Source organism: Dysidea avara, chromosome 3, assembly GCF_963678975.1.
Source record: "Dysidea avara chromosome 3, odDysAvar1.4, whole genome shotgun sequence".
In the NCBI taxonomy this organism is placed as follows: Eukaryota; Metazoa; Porifera; class Demospongiae; order Dictyoceratida; family Dysideidae; genus Dysidea; species Dysidea avara.
In genome coordinates this window covers 16,190,606-16,209,039 of record NC_089274.1, presented here as the reverse complement: position 1 = coordinate 16,209,039, position 18,434 = coordinate 16,190,606, and the positions used below count along the sequence as shown (strand labels likewise).

The following is an 18,434-nucleotide window of genomic DNA, read 5'->3' as shown; positions in this document are numbered from 1 at the left end:
GGGTCACCGAGCTGTAAAAATCGAGGTAAAAATGAAGAAATTAATTTTGTTTACTGTTTTCAGTACTGTGTGCTGGCGCTACGTGAATTGTGATTTTATAAACCCCTTGAATTTTATCAGAGTAGAGCGGGCAGTGACTATACCAGGTAAGCGCGAATCGTTTAGCGTGTGTAGATGGAAATCGAGTAAAGTCTTTATGATAAAATTCGTTTCTCTACAGATGAGAATATTACAATAGAAGTTAGTCCACAATTATTAACCAAGGCAGGTCAATGGGTGAATTTGACCTGGTACAATCCTAACCCTGACGCTGGAGACTGGATAGGAGCGTACCTGGACTTCTACAATAATGGAAGTATAAATCCTGTCGCCCATACACCATTCAAATTCCAGGTAAACGAATTTGCACCATTATTGTTCAGGATGTATATACAATGACATGTAGCTATTAGCAATAGGTGCTGTAGTAATAGTGATATGGTATATCGATCATGTGATAACCTCATGCACTTTAACACTACAGTTAGCAGGATTGGTTAAAATTAGTGGTCTGGGGTATAACAAGGGTGAAAGAATTATTGTAACTGTCACCTTATGTATTTATGTGCTGGTGCTTCAGATTTTACTGAAAGCTGTTTTCTGCATTTCACATGTCAAATGATTATTATTGAAATTTCCCTCCATTTATATGTTGTAAATTAAAGGAATTTTCACATTTGTTGTCCACAAGATGTCAAGTATGAGAATAAGGTCATGTACTCTGTTACTCTATTAGCACCTACTGCCACTATGCCATGCTTTGTATTTGGCCAAATCCTGCACTTCCTTTGAGAGTGGGAAAGTGTCGTTTAAGATGAACATAAACCTTTGTGATACACTGTATGACTATATGTATCACCTGTATTATGTACTGTTAACAGTACACTTCTTACTATGCTGCTAATGGGAGCAAGAATGGATCTTGTCAGTTCCAGCTTGTTAACATGAGACAGAGAGTGGTGTTTGGATTTTTCACTGGAAATGTTTCTAATCCTAGACTACGAGCCATATCTACACCAGTTGAGTTTATAAACCCAAATGAAATCTTACAAGTCCACTTAGCTCAGGGACATAGTAACTCGGAGATGATGTAAGCACAATGATGTCATTATGTTGTGTCATTTATATCTTGTTCCAGAGTAGTGTGGTCTACAAAGAATACTACAAATAATGTAGTGTGTTATGGTGACCGTGTCACAGCTGTGAATTGTGTAAAAGCTAATGTGAGTACCTATTCTGCATCAGACCTTTGTGGGTCTCCAGCCAACAGCACTGGATGGTCAGACCCCGGCAAAATCATATCAGCCACCATGACTGAGTGAGCTAGGTTACATCATACTGTATTGTTATTATAGTAATGTTATTTGTGTATATGTAGCTTGAAGCCTTCAACACGTTATTATTATGTTTTGGGATCAGAGCAGAGCTCATTTTCCCGCCAATTTTCATTCAAGACGCCACCTAACCCCAGCCCTGATGCTGTAACTAACATGATTGCCTTTGGAGGTAAACACAAGTTCTTCATAGAAGTATATGGTAATGTCTTCTTTGCTTCAGATATGGGTTTCGGTCATGTGGATGGTACCAATGCGTACACACGCTATTTGGAGAACCCTTCTATTAATACCAGCAAGTTGATCTATGAACAAATCAATGCTGGGAAGGCTGATATTGTATTGCATATTGGTTAGTTGATGTGTGTTGCTTCTTATGATCACTAGTTCTGCCTCAGGTGATCTTAGCTATGCTAATGGATACAGTGCTGAATGGGACGAGTTCTTTTACCAAATTGAACCAATTGCATCACAAGTACCTTATATGGTATGTGATGGTAATCATGAAATGGACTCCCCTGACTCTAGGTAAGTTACACTACCACACTTCACTTTTCATGTTTGTCTGAGAATCAATCTTAATCCCTGCCCCATGAGAGAGTGGAAGACACCTAACCAAGGGGAGCTGAGTAACCATATACATGCCTATCGGATGAAAAGACCCAGTGGCCAGTTAGGCAAAGACAATAGTAGGCCCATGGAACTGAAAGCTTTCCCTCCTACACTAAAGCATGCATGATGTAAGCCCTGTTAGTGGCTTGCAAAGTCAATGTGTGGGACCCTGATCCTTCCTGGTTTCCACCACATGGTCAGGGACAGGACACACATAATATGCACATACACATTACACAACTCGCACATTGACTTTCTTTTATCAACGTAGTGCATATTATCAAGGCCATGATTCTGGAGGAGAGTGTGGTGTACCCTATGAAAGAAGATTTATCATGCCACGACCTAGTCCCACCAAGCATTGGTATGCTCTGTACATTATGTTTAGTATATGTTCTATTAGAGTGTTTTGTGTATATCTATAGGTACGGTTTTGACTATGGTAACATTCATGTGGTTATGATGAGCACAGAGCATGACTTCACTACCAACTCTGAACAACACACATTTCTGGACAATCACTTGAAGAATGTTAACAGGAGTATCACACCGTGGCTAATTTTTGCTGGCCACAGGCCCATGTATGTTGACAGCACAGATGATAAGAAAAATTCTTCTGATCAACCAGTAGCTACATTATTAAGACAACATGTAGAACCACTGCTGAAGGTAATGAGTGCCATTGCTCCATATGTAGTAGTATTCTTGTACTAATTTAGAAATATGGTGTAAATCTGGCATTTTGGGGACACAATCACTCATATCAGCGAACTTGTCTGGTCTTCAATGAGACATGTACAAATAATGGTATTACTCATGTTGTTATTGGAATGGGTGGAGCACACCTAAGTGATAATGTGATGTCTAAAACACCAGCATGGATGAAGGTGCAGGATCGTGAACACTGGGGTTACTCGTCAATAAGAACTACCAAGGACCAATTGGAGTTTCAGTATATCAGAGATACAGATGGCATTGTCCATGATTATTTTACATTGAAAATGTGAATAGAGTTTTAGTGTATGTATGTGGAGTCCCTACCCTTACCTGTTGTAAAGCAATATTATATTTGTATGTTGTAAAATAGTATCATGATTCTTGGAGTCAAATGCATCCACTACATGTAACTGGATGTCCTGGGTGAATTGAAATGGTTGTGCATTGTAAGGAACTTGTGTACAGTGGTTATCCAAACTCCAAAATGAGGCTATTTTGTTGACAGGTGTGTGTTCTATTAGAATATTGGTGTATACTGACTGCTCTATAAGAGTATTTGAGCAGAGCACTGTTTATTGTTTCACATACATGAACACACTGGTATTTTAGGCTATGAAGTGAATGCTCTAATAGGAATATTGAAATTCAACATCATAATGTACACTAGTCCACATTCATATCATCATCATCTTCATTGTTATTAGTGGATTCTGTTTGTTGTTGGTCAGTATTGCCACCAGTTTCCATTTGTTGCTCACCACCAGTGTCCATAGTCTGTTCTGAGTTGTTGCTCATTTCATTCTGCAATGCTGTTGTGAATGCTGCCGTGTCTACATAAAGTGTATATTTGATAATACTAGAGTAGTTTTACCATATTTGTAGTAGTTACCTCCTTCATTGGCTGCCTGTACAGCCTGCTGGCCCAGTCCAAATTGTGCCATCAAGGGGCCGAGTTGTCCTGACTGCAATGCTGACCCAAACACACCAACGGCCTGTACACATGACAATTAATGCATGGAATATATTGTGAGTTTAGCTAACCTGTTGGAATTGTGGCGAGGAGACAACAGCCACTGGATCTTCCCCAGTCTCTGGAAGTAATGGCTGCAGCTGTTCTATGACTGCTGGGTCTCCTGCTGCCTCCCTTAATGCTTCCCCAGTAACCACTTGTGACAAACTGACCGGAGGTGGTCCTAACAGTCAAACAATATTAATCCCTTCAAGTCAAAATAGTTCTCAAATGCTCACCTTCGCTGCTCCTACCTGTGGCCCCTCCACCTGTAGAGTTACTAGTCAATTACATGTGTTAAATGTTATTTGCAGCTCACCTGAGGCAGGGGGTGCCACACCCATTGCAGAGAGTGCTGTCTGGAGGTCAGACAATTGCAACTGTTGTCTAAATAAGAATAAATCACACACAACAATTTGAGACCTAGTTAGCCACCTTGGTTGCTGTTGCTGCTGCTGCTGTGCTTGCTGACTTGAGCGCACTCTAGCTGTCGCAGGCGTAGTTGCTGTGGTAGCACTGGAAGCCGGCTGGTTAGAACTGGTGGGACGGCTACTATCAAATGATGTTTGAGCTCTACTACCACCCAACGATCCTCCTGCCATCGGTGAGAACATGTGTCCCAGTCTGCCTGACTGTAACATCTCCATTAACTGCTCTCTGTCAACATTCCCTCCCTGACCCAGTAGAGCTTGAAGAGCTCCTGAATCTAAACAGTGAGCAATGAATATCATTGTCACATACTACAGCACACACACACACACACGCACTACCTATTATTCCAGGTGGTAGTTCATCCCCTTCGCCACCTCCAGCTTCTGGTGGGTTATTCATGAGGTCATTCACCTTAATTATGAACATACTATCATACCACTATAGTACTCCTTTGTAACTAACCTTCTTTATCAAGTCAGCATCCTTAGCTTCATTGGGCTCCTGCATCCAGTAAAAGAATTTCCTCTGGGGATTGTTTTTAAACCTTAGAAGATAGACCCTGCCTGTGGTACATTGTGGCACACGTTTCATTTCAGCTTCTTCCGGGAAAATAGTGAAATCCTGAAAGAGATTTATAAGTATACCATTTATGGAATGGACGTTACTGTACATCTTCTGTGCGGCCATGTTGCCTGTCTTTCCAGTAGAAATGTAGCAATCCATCATTGTCAATTTTCATGAAAATTAGTCCCTTGCGTTTATCAGGTACGACCATGTGAGTAGACTCCTTGAGCTGCATTTTCCCTGCCCTAAACTCCACTAGACTCCTTGGTTCTCGCGAACCGCCATCACTGGGACCGAATAACGCCATCACCACACGAAATTATTAGAATACAATGACGGTATGCATGTAATTATTAGAATACGATGGCAGATCATGCAAGCAAAGTTGTGAAACTGAATATTGGCGGGGTGTGTGAGTCGGTGAACCGTAAAATAGCTTACATTTTTGCGTCTAGGTTGTTTATGAGACTACATCGTCTACGCTTTGCTCTTGTGGGGACAATTTCTTTACTCGTCTGCTCTCCACGGATTTAAGCAGCCTGAGGGATGAAGCCGGTGCTTTCGTTATTGACAGTAAGGTAACAGATTAACGGTGCTTTCGTGAATCAAGTTATCTTAGGGACAGGGGAGTATTTTGCTCCAATACTGCATTTCATGCGGAGTCGATTGCTGGTCATACCAGAAGGCATGAATGTGGAGGCACTAAAAGGCGAGGCAGAGTTTTATTTGGTGACCGACCTTTTAGCTAAACTACAAGAACAGGAAGAAGAGCAGAGGCTAGCTGAAGACCAAACCAGTTAGTTACACAATTCATTGATTCTTCACGAATAGTTACAGTAGTTTATTTCAGGAAATATTCGCCTTGCTGATGAAGGCTGTTACGTAAACGAGACAAGAGGAGAAGCCTTCCTGTTTCTTCCCAATGATAAACTAATTTGTGTGAAACTTCCTGATGATCTTCGACAACAGTATTCAGCCTATGATCAAGCTATGGTGAGCCCCACCCCTCACCAATTTGCAGCCCTTGCAGCTACCATTAACAACAGGTAGTTAAGTGCCATCAAAAGACTCCAACTATTTGGAAAGAAGATCAAAACCTTGCAGGGCAGTTTGCACAATTCTTTACTTCAGTGGTATCCAAGGGTTTCTATAAATCTGAAGGACAAGTAAGATGTTTTATTAACAACAATTTGAGTGTTTTTATTTATTGTAGGCTCTCAGATTGAGTTTGGCCACTAGTAATGGTAATGCACAGTCTGGAGTAGCCACATGGAAAATGGCATCAATTTCTACTGATGCACTAACATTATTAATACAATGTGACCCAAAGGAATCTGCATCAGTCCCGTTTGCCAGATTTACTTTTAAAGAGTTCTAAATTTATTTTTTTTACAATATAATATTGAATGCTGTATAATATTGTGTCTATGACTTCTTTCCTTTTTTGCTTCCCTTCTTGTTGGGGTGGGCAACTTTGCCCTTTTTCTTAGACTCCTTTTCCTCCTTATTTACTCGCTGGTACAACTCATAGACTACCAGAATTCCAATTATAAATATTCCCACATAAAATAATAGTTGTTTTTGCTCATCTGTAATGTTGAAGACAGAATTCTTTGTCAGTTTGAGGCATTCAATGGAAAATATCAGAGTGGCTTTCCCTAATAAGGCATACACACTAAACATGGATATTACTACAGTGCTACCTTGATTATCCAACCCTCTCAAGACCCTTTAATACTCTAATAGAACATACATCTTGGACAAGACTTTAACAGAGCAGTCATCTCTATTGCTCTTATTATTAAGTGTTTGAATAATAGAGGTTTGGATAATTGAGGAAGAACTGTACTCTGAATCTACCTGGGATGTGGGGGGGCATACCACGATCGCCATAACCAAGGTGTGAGGGTATAATCAACTTTCTCACCTCCCTAGGTATACAAGTGTGTTGTGTTTGGATTAGCCCATACTAATTTCTGCACTTACCCCTGGCATATCCCTATCAGTCCTTCCTCCCATCCTATAACAATAAATTAAGTGATGAAATTAACATTGTTTTGATGATGTACATGTTGGTAGTCTATTGTGTACATTTTCAATGTGGTATGTAGGATTGTCTGGCTAAATAAATAGCTGGATCGATAACTGCCGACCCAACAAAATGTGCCGTTATCCTCTATATGCATCATTTATCTGTGTAGTACTCACAAACAAAAAAAATTAAACACAACACGATAATTTGGCTATACCTTTTATGACAGTTCCTTTTCCTAATGTCAATTCAAATGGTTGTCGACCTTCTTGTTTTGAGGTATCAAACACTTGTCCATTCTCTAACGCACCCTAGTACATGCATGTACAACAATCACTCCTAATCAACTTCACGTACCACATAATGTACTGATACGGTGTCTCCTGGCTGGGCAGTATCCGGACAGTACTCGGGTTTATGCTGTTCCGTTTACTAAATATAAGCAGCGAGACTACAGCGGCACAATTCACCTCTGTTATGATTTCTACTTGTGGAACTTTCTTCTTCGCAAAGCACAACGCGATAACGCTCGCTAACAACAAAATCTTCCACCTAACCTGCATCGTTGCTTGTGTATCACGTGCAAACTTGCGCGATGCGCCTGCGTGAACTTGAAAGCAACGTGTTTACGTTGCAAATGGCGGTATTGTTGAGATAAGCGATTTTGTGCTATTAAAGTTTATTTGATAGACAAACTGTAACCTAACAGGAAACATGAGTCGCAGAGGTCCTCCAGACATCGGCGGGATGACTAGTTTGAAAGTTGATAATTTATCCTTCCGTACAACCCCCGATGATTTGCGACCAGTGTTCGAAAAATATGGAGACGTGGGTGACATTTATATACCCAGAGATCGGTTCACAAAGGAATCGAGAGGATTTGCGTTTGTGCGTTTTTATGATAGACGGGATGCAGACGAGGCAATGGACAGACTTGATGGCTACAGACTAGACGGTAGAGAAATGAGAGTACAAATGGCCAGATATGGAAGACCTAGCCCTCCTTATATACCCAAGTACAGTGGGGGTAGATTTAGCAAAAGGTAAGCCAGACGTGTTCACACAAACTAGTTACTAGTGTTTAGCAGGTATAGTAGAAGCAGAAGCAGGTCACCTCGAAGAAGGAGTTACCATTCTAGATCTCGGTCAAGAGAAAGAAGATATCGTAGTAGAAGTAATTCTCCTCGTAGAAGAGAAATTTCCAGATCCAGGTCAAATTCTAGAGATGGAAGGCCAAAGAGGTCCCCATCACGTTCTAGGAGTCGTTCATCATCAAAGTCTGCTTCACATTCACCAAAACATCGGAGAAGACGCTCTTCTTCGAGTGGATCTAACAGAAATTCACGGTCACCCTCTAGAGAAAGGTCACGCTCCAAGTCCCCCCAGGAGGAGGAATCACGTCATGAACGTTCAAAATCACCGTCTGAGGGCAGACGATCCCGGTCTCCTCAAGAACCTGAGATGGCCAACTCACACCAGTCGCCTTGAGTTGACTTGAATGATGCACTTGACATGTAAGACACTTTTTTAGTTATATGGTGTGTTATCGTTTTACAAAGTAGCAGTATAATGGTAGCTTAAGTTGTATAATTTATGTGTTGATTTGCCACCATTCCTACTTGTAGCATGGTGCAGTAGGGGTGTTAGCAGCAGCAGCTGATGAGTTGGTGTGTGCTTGCTGTAGTCTTGTCAATGGCAACGACTGCTGGTGGTGGTGTGTACTGGTGTTGCTGTGGTTGGTGTATACTATGACAGTCGTGACGACAGGTTTAAAATTTTTTTTAGCGCATTAAGTAGGCATTGTATATTGAATTTTATTGTAGTGCACTAAATTATTGGAGTACAGTGCTTTGCTAATGATCTGAACTCTATTGTTGAGAAGTTTGGCTGGACTGTCTGGGGCTTTGTTGTTTGTTGCAACCTACATTTTTACAAAGTACAATTGGTAATAATCATTATAGTACAATAAGTAACTTACTCAGGGGCATACAGCTTTACTTGACGTATATGTGTGTCACGGCCATTTTGATGGTTACTAAGGATGGCAACTTGAAGAACAAATGCCCTCACACAACTTGAAGAAATAGAAACCATGCATACACACATTTTGTAGTACACTTCACCTGCTGATGTTACTGCTGGAATAGATGTTGATCCAACCCTGTGGTTCATCCAGTTCTTGTGTAGAAATTTGCTATATTGTGGGAATACTAAAATGCACACCACAAAACTACTAACCTGCAGATCTGTATGTGATGAACCAGCTCTTAGTGAAATCTTGCTGGGTGTATAACTTTCATCCAATTGATAGTCAACATAGATAGCAACACGCTGGATGGATGTAATTAAATTCAATAAAGAGATTACAATAACCTCACAGAAATGGTAGTCTTGCGGTAGAATTCCACGTTAATTAGGTGTGGTTGGGGCCCATCAGATCTGTACGTATATTCTAACAAATGCACACCTTTCATGTTTCTTACTGCCAGTAGGTGTCTAAGTCGTTATCTCTCACGTGGGACACCCCATAGCCAGGTTTACAAGAAGACAAAGACCACACCGCTTGACAACCAACCTCCCTGTGCTTGCCTTTCTGCTTGGCGCTCATTGCACCAAACTTTTAGAATGTGTTATCGTCATGGTGATGTTAATTTAGTCGTGTGGGAGTGCAATGTTAGTTTACTTGAGCAAAAAGGTTTGCTAGTGTATTACACATATTGGTCGCTATTAGATCCTCTTTTAGATTGCCATTCCTAATGGGATTTGTTTACGTTGCATATCGTGGAGTTCTAGTAAGGGCTACATTGCGTGTGGTGGAGACGATGGTCTCCTGAAGGTTCTAAAATTGGAAACACAGACAAGTATGCTTTGTATTTGTCACACAATTCTGATTAATTCATATCGTGCAACAACAGGTAGGGATGCAGTTCTTAAAGGCCTGGCTGCTCCCAGCAATCTGTGCATGAACCAAAGCTTGGAAGCACACGAAGGTACAAAACTACTCTCTATCTCTTATTTGATGATTTGATTTCAAATTTTTAGGCCGTGTGCAGGTTGTAATATGGAATGAGCATCACAATAAACTGACATCAAGTGATGAAAATGGTTTAATTGTGGTCTGGAACATGTACAAGGGTGAGCTCATAGCAGTGCATACGACTTGTTAATAAACAGCAATTTTAGGCACATGGTATGAAGAAATGATTAATAATCGTAACAAGAGCGTCGTTAGGCATATGTGCTGGAACAAAGATGGCAAGAAGATCTGCATAGTTTATGAAGATGGATTGGTTATCTTAGGTTCAGTGGAGGGTAGCAGAATTTGGGCTAAGGAGCTGAAGATGCAGCTAAACTTTGTGCAGGTAACCAGCTCCACCCACATTAGAATTCACATGGGTTATAGTGCAAATTTTTAGTGGTCACCTGATGGTCGCTATATTCTGTTTGGTAACTTAAAGGCCGAAGTGCACATCTTTGATAACCTGGGAAACCATGTGGTGAGTTCTCTGTGTAACATCTTGTAACCAACCAAATGTTTCTGTACATTTTGAGTAAACAAGTGTGCAAACAGTTTATCATTCTTGAATGGTTAACATAGCATGTGTTATTGTACACTCCAGTGAGTTTGTACTGTATATGCAACCTTTTACCATCCACATTCTGGTGTTGTCAGACCAATGTACATGCTGTACAGCTTGCAATTGGTTTGTGGTACTCATTTCACATTAAATTACTCACTCTTATCAATTAGGGACCCACTAGCTAGCTTATCTAGCTATGTGCCAGATTAACTATATAGATCTTGGAGCCAGATACATGGTTCTGATATCTCTGGATCTATTTGTGCAAATATTTTTGGTATCAGTAGTAATGTATTGAGACTGACAAAAATTACCAAATCATTGATGCATAATTTAGCTCCTTGACGCTTTCTATGACATCACATGACATTACAGGGTAAGATGACCATCCATTGTTTGTCCAGTGTCACTGGGGCAGTACAGCTAGCTGGACTGGAGTGGTATATTGGCAAGGGATACGGTGACCCTAATTGTCCCAGTCTAGCAGTATGCTTTGATAATGGAAGAGCCCAACTGATGAAACATGAACTGGACCCTGGTAAGCAGCACACTGTATAGTGCAGTATGCAGACAGGCCAGCTATAGGTGGATAGTTTATGTACTATCCACCTATAGCTGGCCTGTCCTATATAGTAGGAAAGTCAGAATTTACTGCAGATAAGGTTTGTTTACCCAAACTTTTTATTAGATTTTAGGCAAAATGTTGCAGTTTTAATATACTTTTAGTTTTATGATTTTCTTGTATAGCACCAATAAAGATTGATACAGGCATCGCAGTCAGCTGCATCAAGTGGAATGTTAATGGGAAACTGTTGGCATTTGCCGGTACTCAAATCTCTTCACAGGTATGACATGAGCATCATGTGATCCCTTGTGATATACTTTATGATGTCACAACAGGAAAAAGAGTATAATGTAGTACAGTTCTATAATCCAATGGGACAGGTTAGCTGGGTGTATTATATTCCCACTTGATAAGATGTTGTTATACAATAGCACTTGTACACTCTACGCATTCCTGGCAAGTCTGTTAGTGCTATCACGTGGGAGATAAACAGCTTAAGGGTTGCACTTGCTGTTGACTCTTTCATCTATTTTGCCAATATTCGTCATGATTACAAGGTTTGTATGTAATTATATGTACATAACTATGTATAATGCGTGGCCATGTGTGCGCATGATGTATTATAATTGTACAAACTCTGTGTGTGTGTGTGTGTTTTGGGTACCTGGTGTAAATAGTCCTACCATAGGAGGGTCTGCCTGCACTGACTCGTAGCACCTGAGTAGCACACAAGTGTCCCAGTGCTGGTCCACTGGGTAGACATGACTGTGCTAGCAAGGTAGCTGAAGGCTTTGTGTGTGTGTGTGTGTGTGTGTTTGCACGTGCGTGTGTGAGGTAGGGATGTGGCAACTATGCTGGCATAATTTCAGACATAATAGATGTGTGTGTGGGAATTATGCTAACATTTTGAGCTGAGTATAAAGCTTTGATAATAGGAAAGTCTGCAGATTGCAGAAACTCTAATAGAGCGGTCAGAATTGTAATAGAACAGTCACACATATTACAGGGGCGGATCTAGGATTTATAAAAGGGGGATTTATAAAAGGGGGGGGGGGGGGGTAACTCAAGGTACTAATCTCTCGGGTGGAGGTGTGCAAACCACACCTCCCAGCCCCAGCATGCAAAGCATGCTGGAACTAGGCATGCCCCTCCAGGAAAACTTTGAAAATTAGATGCTAAAATACTGCTATTTGGAGACATTTCCACATAAAATGCATATTTCTGCCTGTAGATATTTTATATACTGTCTTTAGATATATATGGCTCTCTGCAGCATTTGCTAATGGAAAGGTTTGGGTAGGTTCAGACAACCAAGCACATGATGCACCATCTAACAATTGCATGCATGATAGATTAATAATGTTGAAACTGGAAAATTTTGAAATTTGAATGATACGAGATTGAATCTGAGAGCATTTTCAATGGAAATTGTGTACCTGAATTAAGTATACCAGTACTGGTAATAACTACAAAAGTAGATGAACAAGCCTTTTAAACAAACCAATGCACTTCATTGTATGTATAGGTGCAGGCAGAGTTGGAAAAATTCCATAACAGAACCAACTTTTATGCTTACACTGAGTGCTCTATTAGAGTAGTTAGGTGACTGTTCTATTAGAGTATCTCGATCTTGTACACCTCCAATGCTGATGTCCTTGTTGCATAACCTTTAGCATAAATCCACTAATGGAAAGATGTTTATAAGGTGGGTTTATGAGTATTTGTATTATTAGTGATCATATAATTATGCTAAGACAAAATTTCATTATAATCTGCAACATATTGATCAAGTAAAGCCTAAGGCCACTCCAACAAAATTCATTGTTTCCCATTTCCCGCCCGCATGCAGATTCTCTTCCCACATGGTCATTCATTATTGTTGCCAATATTCATTATTTATCCTGTGACTGCATAGGCAGCATAGCAGTAACTAGTTTAGCATTCAGAAAGCCCTTTTAGCTAGCTTTTCACTGTTAAAGTTCTTAGTTTAAACATTTCTACTGTATTCTTACCTGTAAGATAGTTATGAAAATTAGTGAAAATATCTATAATGAATAATGGATAATGAACCGCCTGCCCGCATGTATTTTTGGTTAAGGTCAATGAAATGGGAAACAAGGAATTTTGTTAGAGTGGCCTAAAAGTGAAGGGGGGAGCTTCAGCCCCCAAAGCCCACCCCCTAGATCCACCCCCGTATTACTGCTCTAATAAATCAGCCACATAGAAATGAAATACTCCATCCAGCTAAAAGGATAGAAAACTATTTGAAGTTGAAACATCAATGCAAATGGTCTAATACAGCTGCATAGAATGTAGAATAATTGGGCATTTATTAAAAGCATAATGGGTGATTTTTGGGAGCACTGCTCAAGAGCTCAATTTTGGGGCATAATAACCTCATGCCTTGTGTGAGGCATAGTGTCAAGCCAACAACACAGTTAACACTATGCACACAGTCCATACACTACATCTGGGATAGACTATGAATCCCTTTCCTGTGTAACACAGTACTACATCCTGTGGGGCACTAGTCTTGCTATTTGTCTGTGTATGAATGTGTAGTGTGTAGAGTACGTATATTTACATTACAATGTTCTCTTTACATGTACAGTGGGGATATTTCTCCAACACAATTGTCTATGCTTATACCCGACCTGACAAGCCAGAACGGAGCATCATGTTTTGGAACAGCCAGACCAATGAAGTGAGAAATGGGACACATTACACACACACACACACACACCTCATCCTAACCAAACACAGCGTAATTACAAGTCAGTTAAGAAGCTGCTATTCCTGGAGACATGTCGAGACTATTGTTTGATGGTATCACAAATGGAAGATGGGCAGTATTCCTTGCTCCTTTGCAATGACCTTGGTACTCCTGTAGACTCCAGATACTTAGACATTGGTGAGACTTGTTTGTCTGTGTGTATGTCTGTCTCATATGAGGTTATCCACAGAGCCTCTCTATGCCTGTATATCATACACCCACATTGCTGTGGCAACAAGGAATGTGATTTATACATGGCACTATCGTACCACCTCACGTCTGGCTACTTCTGAGGTAGCCTACACGATCCTACGTAAAGGTCGTGAGGGGAAAGAAATGTTACTGCACGTTGATGATGTTCCAGTGGATGGTGGTGATCACACCATTGATAATAGTAAAATTGACAAGGTTAGTCTACTGTCTTAGATATGTGATATACTCTCTTATTAATGTGATACTGAGCATGGTCAATATCAGCTCTTGGGGCTTTGGAATCTCTATATTTTTTGTCACAGTAAAGTGATGTTGTCAATTTTTTTCTTTTTTTGTTGTTCAGTTTTCACCTTTACAAGTAACTGTCCGTACAACAGCAAAATGTCCTATACTTGTTATTACATTAGCTATATTATCCTTATAGGCAACAGTCGATCCAATTTGTTGTGTATGTGCATCGGACAGAAGCCTCATTGTGGTGAGTAGCACATGTTTATCATGCGATTCTGTGCTTGACACCCACCTCCCTATTTGCAGGGTAGGGTGTCCGGAAAGCTGCAGTCTTATTCACTGCCCAAAATGAGTCTTATCGGCAAGGTGGTGCTGAATTGTAGGCCACACCGGATTTCTCTAAACTGTGATTCCACGTAAGCTTTGTGCCTTCTTTATAAGTTTCTCTCAGGCTATCCCTTAATAGCAAATTATCTGTTATTGACATTAATGGGATGCTGGGATTGCTTGAACTGGTGAGCAGTGTGCATATAGTAGGGGCGCAATGAAGTAAGAGTTTATATCATAAAATCTCATGTCGGTAAATTTCCATATTGTTGCACCTCTATTACTTGGTTGTGTCATTGTGTTAACTTGTGGTGTGTGATAGAGGAAGCCATCTCTGGCTAGTGCTGACGAGCAGATAGGCAGACAGTTGCCACTAGAACGTAAAGAGGTTTGGGATCTCTGTTGGGCTGATGATAATCCAGACATGTTTGCAATGATGGAGAAGACTCGCATGTACATCTTTAGGGGGCTGGACCCCGAGGTGATATCATCACTGGTGTTGTCATGGTAATGTGTCATCCAAGTGAAAATATTAGGAGCCAGTTGTCTGCTCTGGACACATTTGTTCATTCTCAGATTTACAAGTGAAGTCAGTTTTGATGGATGAAATTATGAAGGTACGTTTTGAAATAACAATTTGTATAACTTTTTATTAGCCAAACTCTGAATTAGAGTGATTGAACAGATGTCTGTTGGGCTTTAAATGAAAAAAAATTCATCGAAACTAAAATGTCCACACTCCAGTGTACATGTTATTGATAGTTTACCCGTTCATTTTATCTTCTTACAGGATCCTGATAATCCTGCTGAAGACTTTATAGCAGAAATGGAGGTCAAGGTGAGCGGGGCTTTCAGCTGTCTACAGCACTTAATAGGTATTTCCCCTGTTAGTCCCTCAGGGATAGTAGAGATCTACTAGAAAAGGTCGGTATTAGTGATGCCAGTCAGTTTATTGAAGACAACCCACACCCCAGACTATGGTGAGTCCTTCTTGTGTGATATGTAGAGGTTCAAGGGAAAATTGAAGAGATATGGAAAATTTAGCAGGAAGAAGTCGTATAATTATGATGATAAAGATATAAAACTACATGTTATGCTGTATTCTGTTTTTGTTACTTTTGTTAATTCCAAATTTCATTACCACACTACCTGAAGTTTATGGTAAGTGTGGATGATATATCATGAACATACAGGAGACTACTGGCTGAAGCAGCCCTTGAGAAACTGGAACTTGAAGTGGCTGAGAAGGCATTTGTCCACTCCAGAGACTATCAAGGAATTCAGTTTGTGAAGCGGCTCAAGAAACTTGATGTGAGCCATTTCTCATTTGTATCTCTCTTACTATGTTCTGTTTCTGTATTCTTTTTAGTCAGACAAGAAGCAACTTGCAGAAGTAGCAGCTTACTTCAAGAGATTTGAAGAGGCAGAGAAAATATACATTGAAATGGACCGCAGAGACTTGGCAGTAGAACTAAGGACCAAGTTGGGTGATTGGTTTAGGGTCATACAGCTGCTGAAGCAAGGAGGCGGGACAGGTGGGTGTGGTTTGTGAGGTTCACATTGTTTGGCTAGATTGTAGTCTACTGCAGGGAATGATACATTACTGGCACAAGCCTGGAATGCTATTGGAGATTATTATGCTGATAGACAAAAATGGTTAGTATGTGTGTGTGTCCCCCAATTACCCATGGCATTGTTTCAGGCAACACGCAGTGACCTACTACAGCCAGGGACGCAACCAAGACAGACTAGCAGAATGCTTCTACAGACTGGAAGACTACAAAGGCCTACAAGAACTCTCGTCCACCCTACCAGATGGCCACCCACTACTGGAGGTGTGTCACATGTTTGTCACATGCTTGTCACATGCACATCACATGGTATCACTGTAGACAGTTGCCAAGATGTTTGTGAAGGTTGGCATGTGTCAACAAGCTGTTACTGCTTTCCTTAAGGTGAATTTAACCAATTGTGTACAAGACTATAGCCCCACCCCCTTGTAGTGTGCAAAAATAGATGAAGCCATTAATGTATGTGTCCAGTTGAATGAGGTAAGTACCAGTCATGTACTCTGTGTTCACATGATCTTACTTTGCTGCACTCAGTGGGATCAAGCCATTGAATTAGCCAATCGAAACAATGTACAGGATGTCGACAAGCTGCTTGTTAAGTATGCTAATCACTTATTGGAGAAGGATCGCAAACTAACAGCTATTGCCCTGTATGTTAACTTGATAGTTTAGTTATTATTGTATCCTTTACTAATGTGATCTAGTTATCACAAGGCTAATCGTTTTATTGAGGCGGCGAAATTATTACAACAGGTAGTGTGTGTATGTGTGTATGTATCATTTCCATATTTAACAAGCATGTAGGTAGCTAAAGAACAGTCAGCCAACAAAGCCAGTCCCATGATTATGAAGAAACTTCACGTCCTCTGTGGCCTACTGGTCAGCCAACAACACATGATATGCAATACAATACCTTTATATTGCCCTACAGATCGAGAGCTATCGAACACAGCTGAAAAATAAGCAACATCAACAGAAAGCTGACAGCAAACCTGAGGTACCATCTGACGGTATAAAATCTCCATTACATTATACATTTAGATCTTGTCATCTCTACAAGGAGTGCTTGCAGAAGAAGCAAACACTCTTGAAGACAGCAGGATTATAGATAATGCTTGGAGAGGTGCCGAGGCCTATCACTTCTTCTTACTTGCTCAACGGCAGTTGTATGAGGGAAACAGAGAAGCCAGCTTGAGAACGGTGAGGGACAGCAACCTTGATATTTGTATGACTATATGAGTAACATTTTTCTCATCTTGCCAGGCACTTGGTTTGGTTGATTATGATGACATTTTACCACCATCAGATGTGCACTCATTGATTGCATTGATCTCAGCCCTCCATCAAGCATTCTCCCAGTGCTCAAAGGTGATCACAGAATAATATTATTACATCTTTGTGTCATTTCCTCCCTCAGGCTTTTGTTGTGCTTGAATCTCTGGAGAACGTTGGTGATAAAAAACATGCACAGCTAAGTGACCTGTCACTAGAAATATTCACAAGGTCAGTTATTATAATTATCCTTTGTGGGACTAGATACAGAACACCCCCAACTTGTACATGTTCTAATAGTCTATGACTAAGTCCACCTTATCTGCAATAGTAATACTGGTCTTTGAAATATTGTTAATATTCAACTGCTCTATTAGAGTATATTGATCTCTACCAGACAATCAAAACAATCAATAAAAGTTGAATATTCATCACTTTTCTTCATCTGGTGAAATAAGTGGTGCCATGCCAACATTGCTTGCTAGTAGATCCATACAATGTAGATAAATCTCTCTTGCCTAGCTCAGGACTTGCTATTTTATTTTATTTTTAAAACAGACGCTGTGTTTGGTTGTGTAGTTACATTATGTCATTACTATACACATTACCAAACTCCTCCGGATTTTATGCTAACTTGTTCTCCCTTCACCCAACAGGCACACTCCCCGAGATGTGGTATCAAACAAAACAAATTGTCCAGACTGTGGAGCCATGATAAATGACTGGTATATATTATTCAGTGTACTCCTATAGTCTGTCACATATTATACCCCCTCCCCCTAGGGATCTGATGTGTACGGAGTGTGGCAACAAGTTCCCTCGTTGTGTGGCCAGCGGTCAGCCATTACTGGACTATCATTACTGGAGTTGCTCAACATGCAAACACAGAGCACTTGAGAACGAAATAACTTCCTACAATAACTGTCCATTGTGTCACACCCCTGTATAGCCATACTGTATCATCATAGTATATTTATTTTAAATCAACTTTGAATTTATAATGTTACTGTGTATTGTCATAGTGGAATGAGAGTAAACGTTATAGCATTGCTACATTAATTACTAGTGATAACTTTTTTTATTGGACACGATAGTGTACGTGTGCTACGATGTGTGCTACCACTCTCGTCTTGAATCATATGCTTGAATGGAGCAAAGTGGT

General features: G+C 40.4%; 7 protein-coding genes across 9 annotated transcripts; 4 read left to right on the top strand and 3 right to left on the bottom strand.

The window, feature by feature from the left end:
• The first annotated feature begins 10 nt into the window (after positions 1–10).
• LOC136249656 (uncharacterized) lies at positions 11–3,094 on the top strand. Its single transcript, XM_066041739.1, has 10 exons — positions 11–146; positions 221–393; positions 921–1,129; positions 1,178–1,357; positions 1,418–1,545; positions 1,597–1,725; positions 1,772–1,901; positions 2,257–2,349; positions 2,411–2,654; positions 2,705–3,094. Exons 1-10 carry the CDS (start codon positions 32–34, stop codon positions 2,990–2,992), a joined length of 1,689 nt encoding a protein of 562 aa, XP_065897811.1. The 5' UTR covers positions 11–31; the 3' UTR covers positions 2,993–3,094.
• A 211-nt stretch (positions 3,095–3,305) lies between these two features.
• On the bottom strand, positions 3,306–5,054 carry LOC136249658 (proteasomal ubiquitin receptor ADRM1-A-like). Its single transcript, XM_066041741.1, has 9 exons — positions 4,814–5,054; positions 4,606–4,764; positions 4,482–4,554; positions 4,147–4,417; positions 4,031–4,098; positions 3,951–3,980; positions 3,744–3,895; positions 3,592–3,694; positions 3,306–3,532 (listed from the first exon to the last, which is right to left on the bottom strand). The coding sequence occupies exons 1-9, from the start codon at positions 5,012–5,014 to the stop codon at positions 3,366–3,368; spliced, it is 1,224 nt and encodes a 407-aa protein (XP_065897813.1). The 5' UTR covers positions 5,015–5,054; the 3' UTR covers positions 3,306–3,365.
• LOC136249661 (uncharacterized) lies at positions 5,039–6,124 on the top strand. Its single transcript, XM_066041743.1, has 6 exons — positions 5,039–5,115; positions 5,163–5,280; positions 5,327–5,503; positions 5,558–5,700; positions 5,754–5,873; positions 5,921–6,124. The coding sequence occupies exons 1-6, from the start codon at positions 5,071–5,073 to the stop codon at positions 6,083–6,085; spliced, it is 768 nt and encodes a 255-aa protein (XP_065897815.1). The 5' UTR covers positions 5,039–5,070; the 3' UTR covers positions 6,086–6,124.
• On the bottom strand, positions 6,065–7,370 carry LOC136249663 (peptidyl-prolyl cis-trans isomerase FKBP2-like). The gene is made up of 6 exons (XM_066041746.1): positions 7,210–7,370; positions 7,097–7,159; positions 6,957–7,050; positions 6,694–6,727; positions 6,568–6,638; positions 6,065–6,365 (listed from the first exon to the last, which is right to left on the bottom strand). The coding sequence occupies exons 1-6, from the start codon at positions 7,300–7,302 to the stop codon at positions 6,133–6,135; spliced, it is 588 nt and encodes a 195-aa protein (XP_065897818.1). The 5' UTR covers positions 7,303–7,370; the 3' UTR covers positions 6,065–6,132.
• LOC136249662 (serine/arginine-rich splicing factor 2-like) lies at positions 7,329–8,599 on the top strand. Of its 3 annotated transcripts, XR_010698310.1 has the most exons (4): positions 7,329–7,782; positions 7,825–8,253; positions 8,365–8,506; positions 8,563–8,599. XR_010698310.1 is itself a non-coding variant. In XM_066041744.1 (3 exons), the coding sequence occupies exons 1-2, from the start codon at positions 7,454–7,456 to the stop codon at positions 8,225–8,227; spliced, it is 732 nt and encodes a 243-aa protein (XP_065897816.1). In that variant the 5' UTR covers positions 7,329–7,453; the 3' UTR covers positions 8,228–8,253; positions 8,365–8,599. The 3 variants fall into 3 exon arrangements, 2 of the variants coding, with proteins under 2 accessions (XP_065897816.1, XP_065897817.1); XM_066041744.1 differs by having other exon boundaries at positions 8,365–8,599; XM_066041745.1 differs by lacking the exons at positions 8,365–8,506; positions 8,563–8,599 and having other exon boundaries at positions 7,828–8,320.
• Positions 8,540–9,389, bottom strand: LOC136249664 (anaphase-promoting complex subunit 10-like). Its single transcript, XM_066041747.1, has 6 exons — positions 9,223–9,389; positions 9,118–9,178; positions 8,978–9,070; positions 8,863–8,933; positions 8,718–8,813; positions 8,540–8,660 (listed from the first exon to the last, which is right to left on the bottom strand). The coding sequence occupies exons 1-6, from the start codon at positions 9,345–9,347 to the stop codon at positions 8,567–8,569; spliced, it is 540 nt and encodes a 179-aa protein (XP_065897819.1). The 5' UTR covers positions 9,348–9,389; the 3' UTR covers positions 8,540–8,566.
• Positions 9,289–18,278, top strand: LOC136249655 (WD repeat-containing protein 35-like). Its single transcript, XM_066041738.1, has 35 exons — positions 9,289–9,434; positions 9,483–9,600; positions 9,655–9,729; positions 9,782–9,874; positions 9,923–10,101; positions 10,156–10,236; positions 10,696–10,858; positions 11,068–11,165; positions 11,221–11,265; positions 11,317–11,442; positions 13,497–13,589; positions 13,649–13,796; positions 13,849–14,066; positions 14,296–14,349; positions 14,409–14,518; positions 14,569–14,617; positions 14,752–14,910; positions 14,966–15,046; positions 15,220–15,267; positions 15,321–15,409; positions 15,623–15,740; positions 15,799–15,964; positions 16,019–16,085; positions 16,132–16,264; positions 16,322–16,384; positions 16,433–16,480; positions 16,535–16,650; positions 16,705–16,753; positions 16,805–16,879; positions 16,932–16,997; positions 17,042–17,200; positions 17,264–17,368; positions 17,418–17,503; positions 17,929–17,997; positions 18,056–18,278. Exons 1-35 carry the CDS (start codon positions 9,411–9,413, stop codon positions 18,219–18,221), a joined length of 3,537 nt encoding a protein of 1,178 aa, XP_065897810.1. The 5' UTR covers positions 9,289–9,410; the 3' UTR covers positions 18,222–18,278.
• The last annotated feature ends 156 nt before the right edge of the window (positions 18,279–18,434 follow it).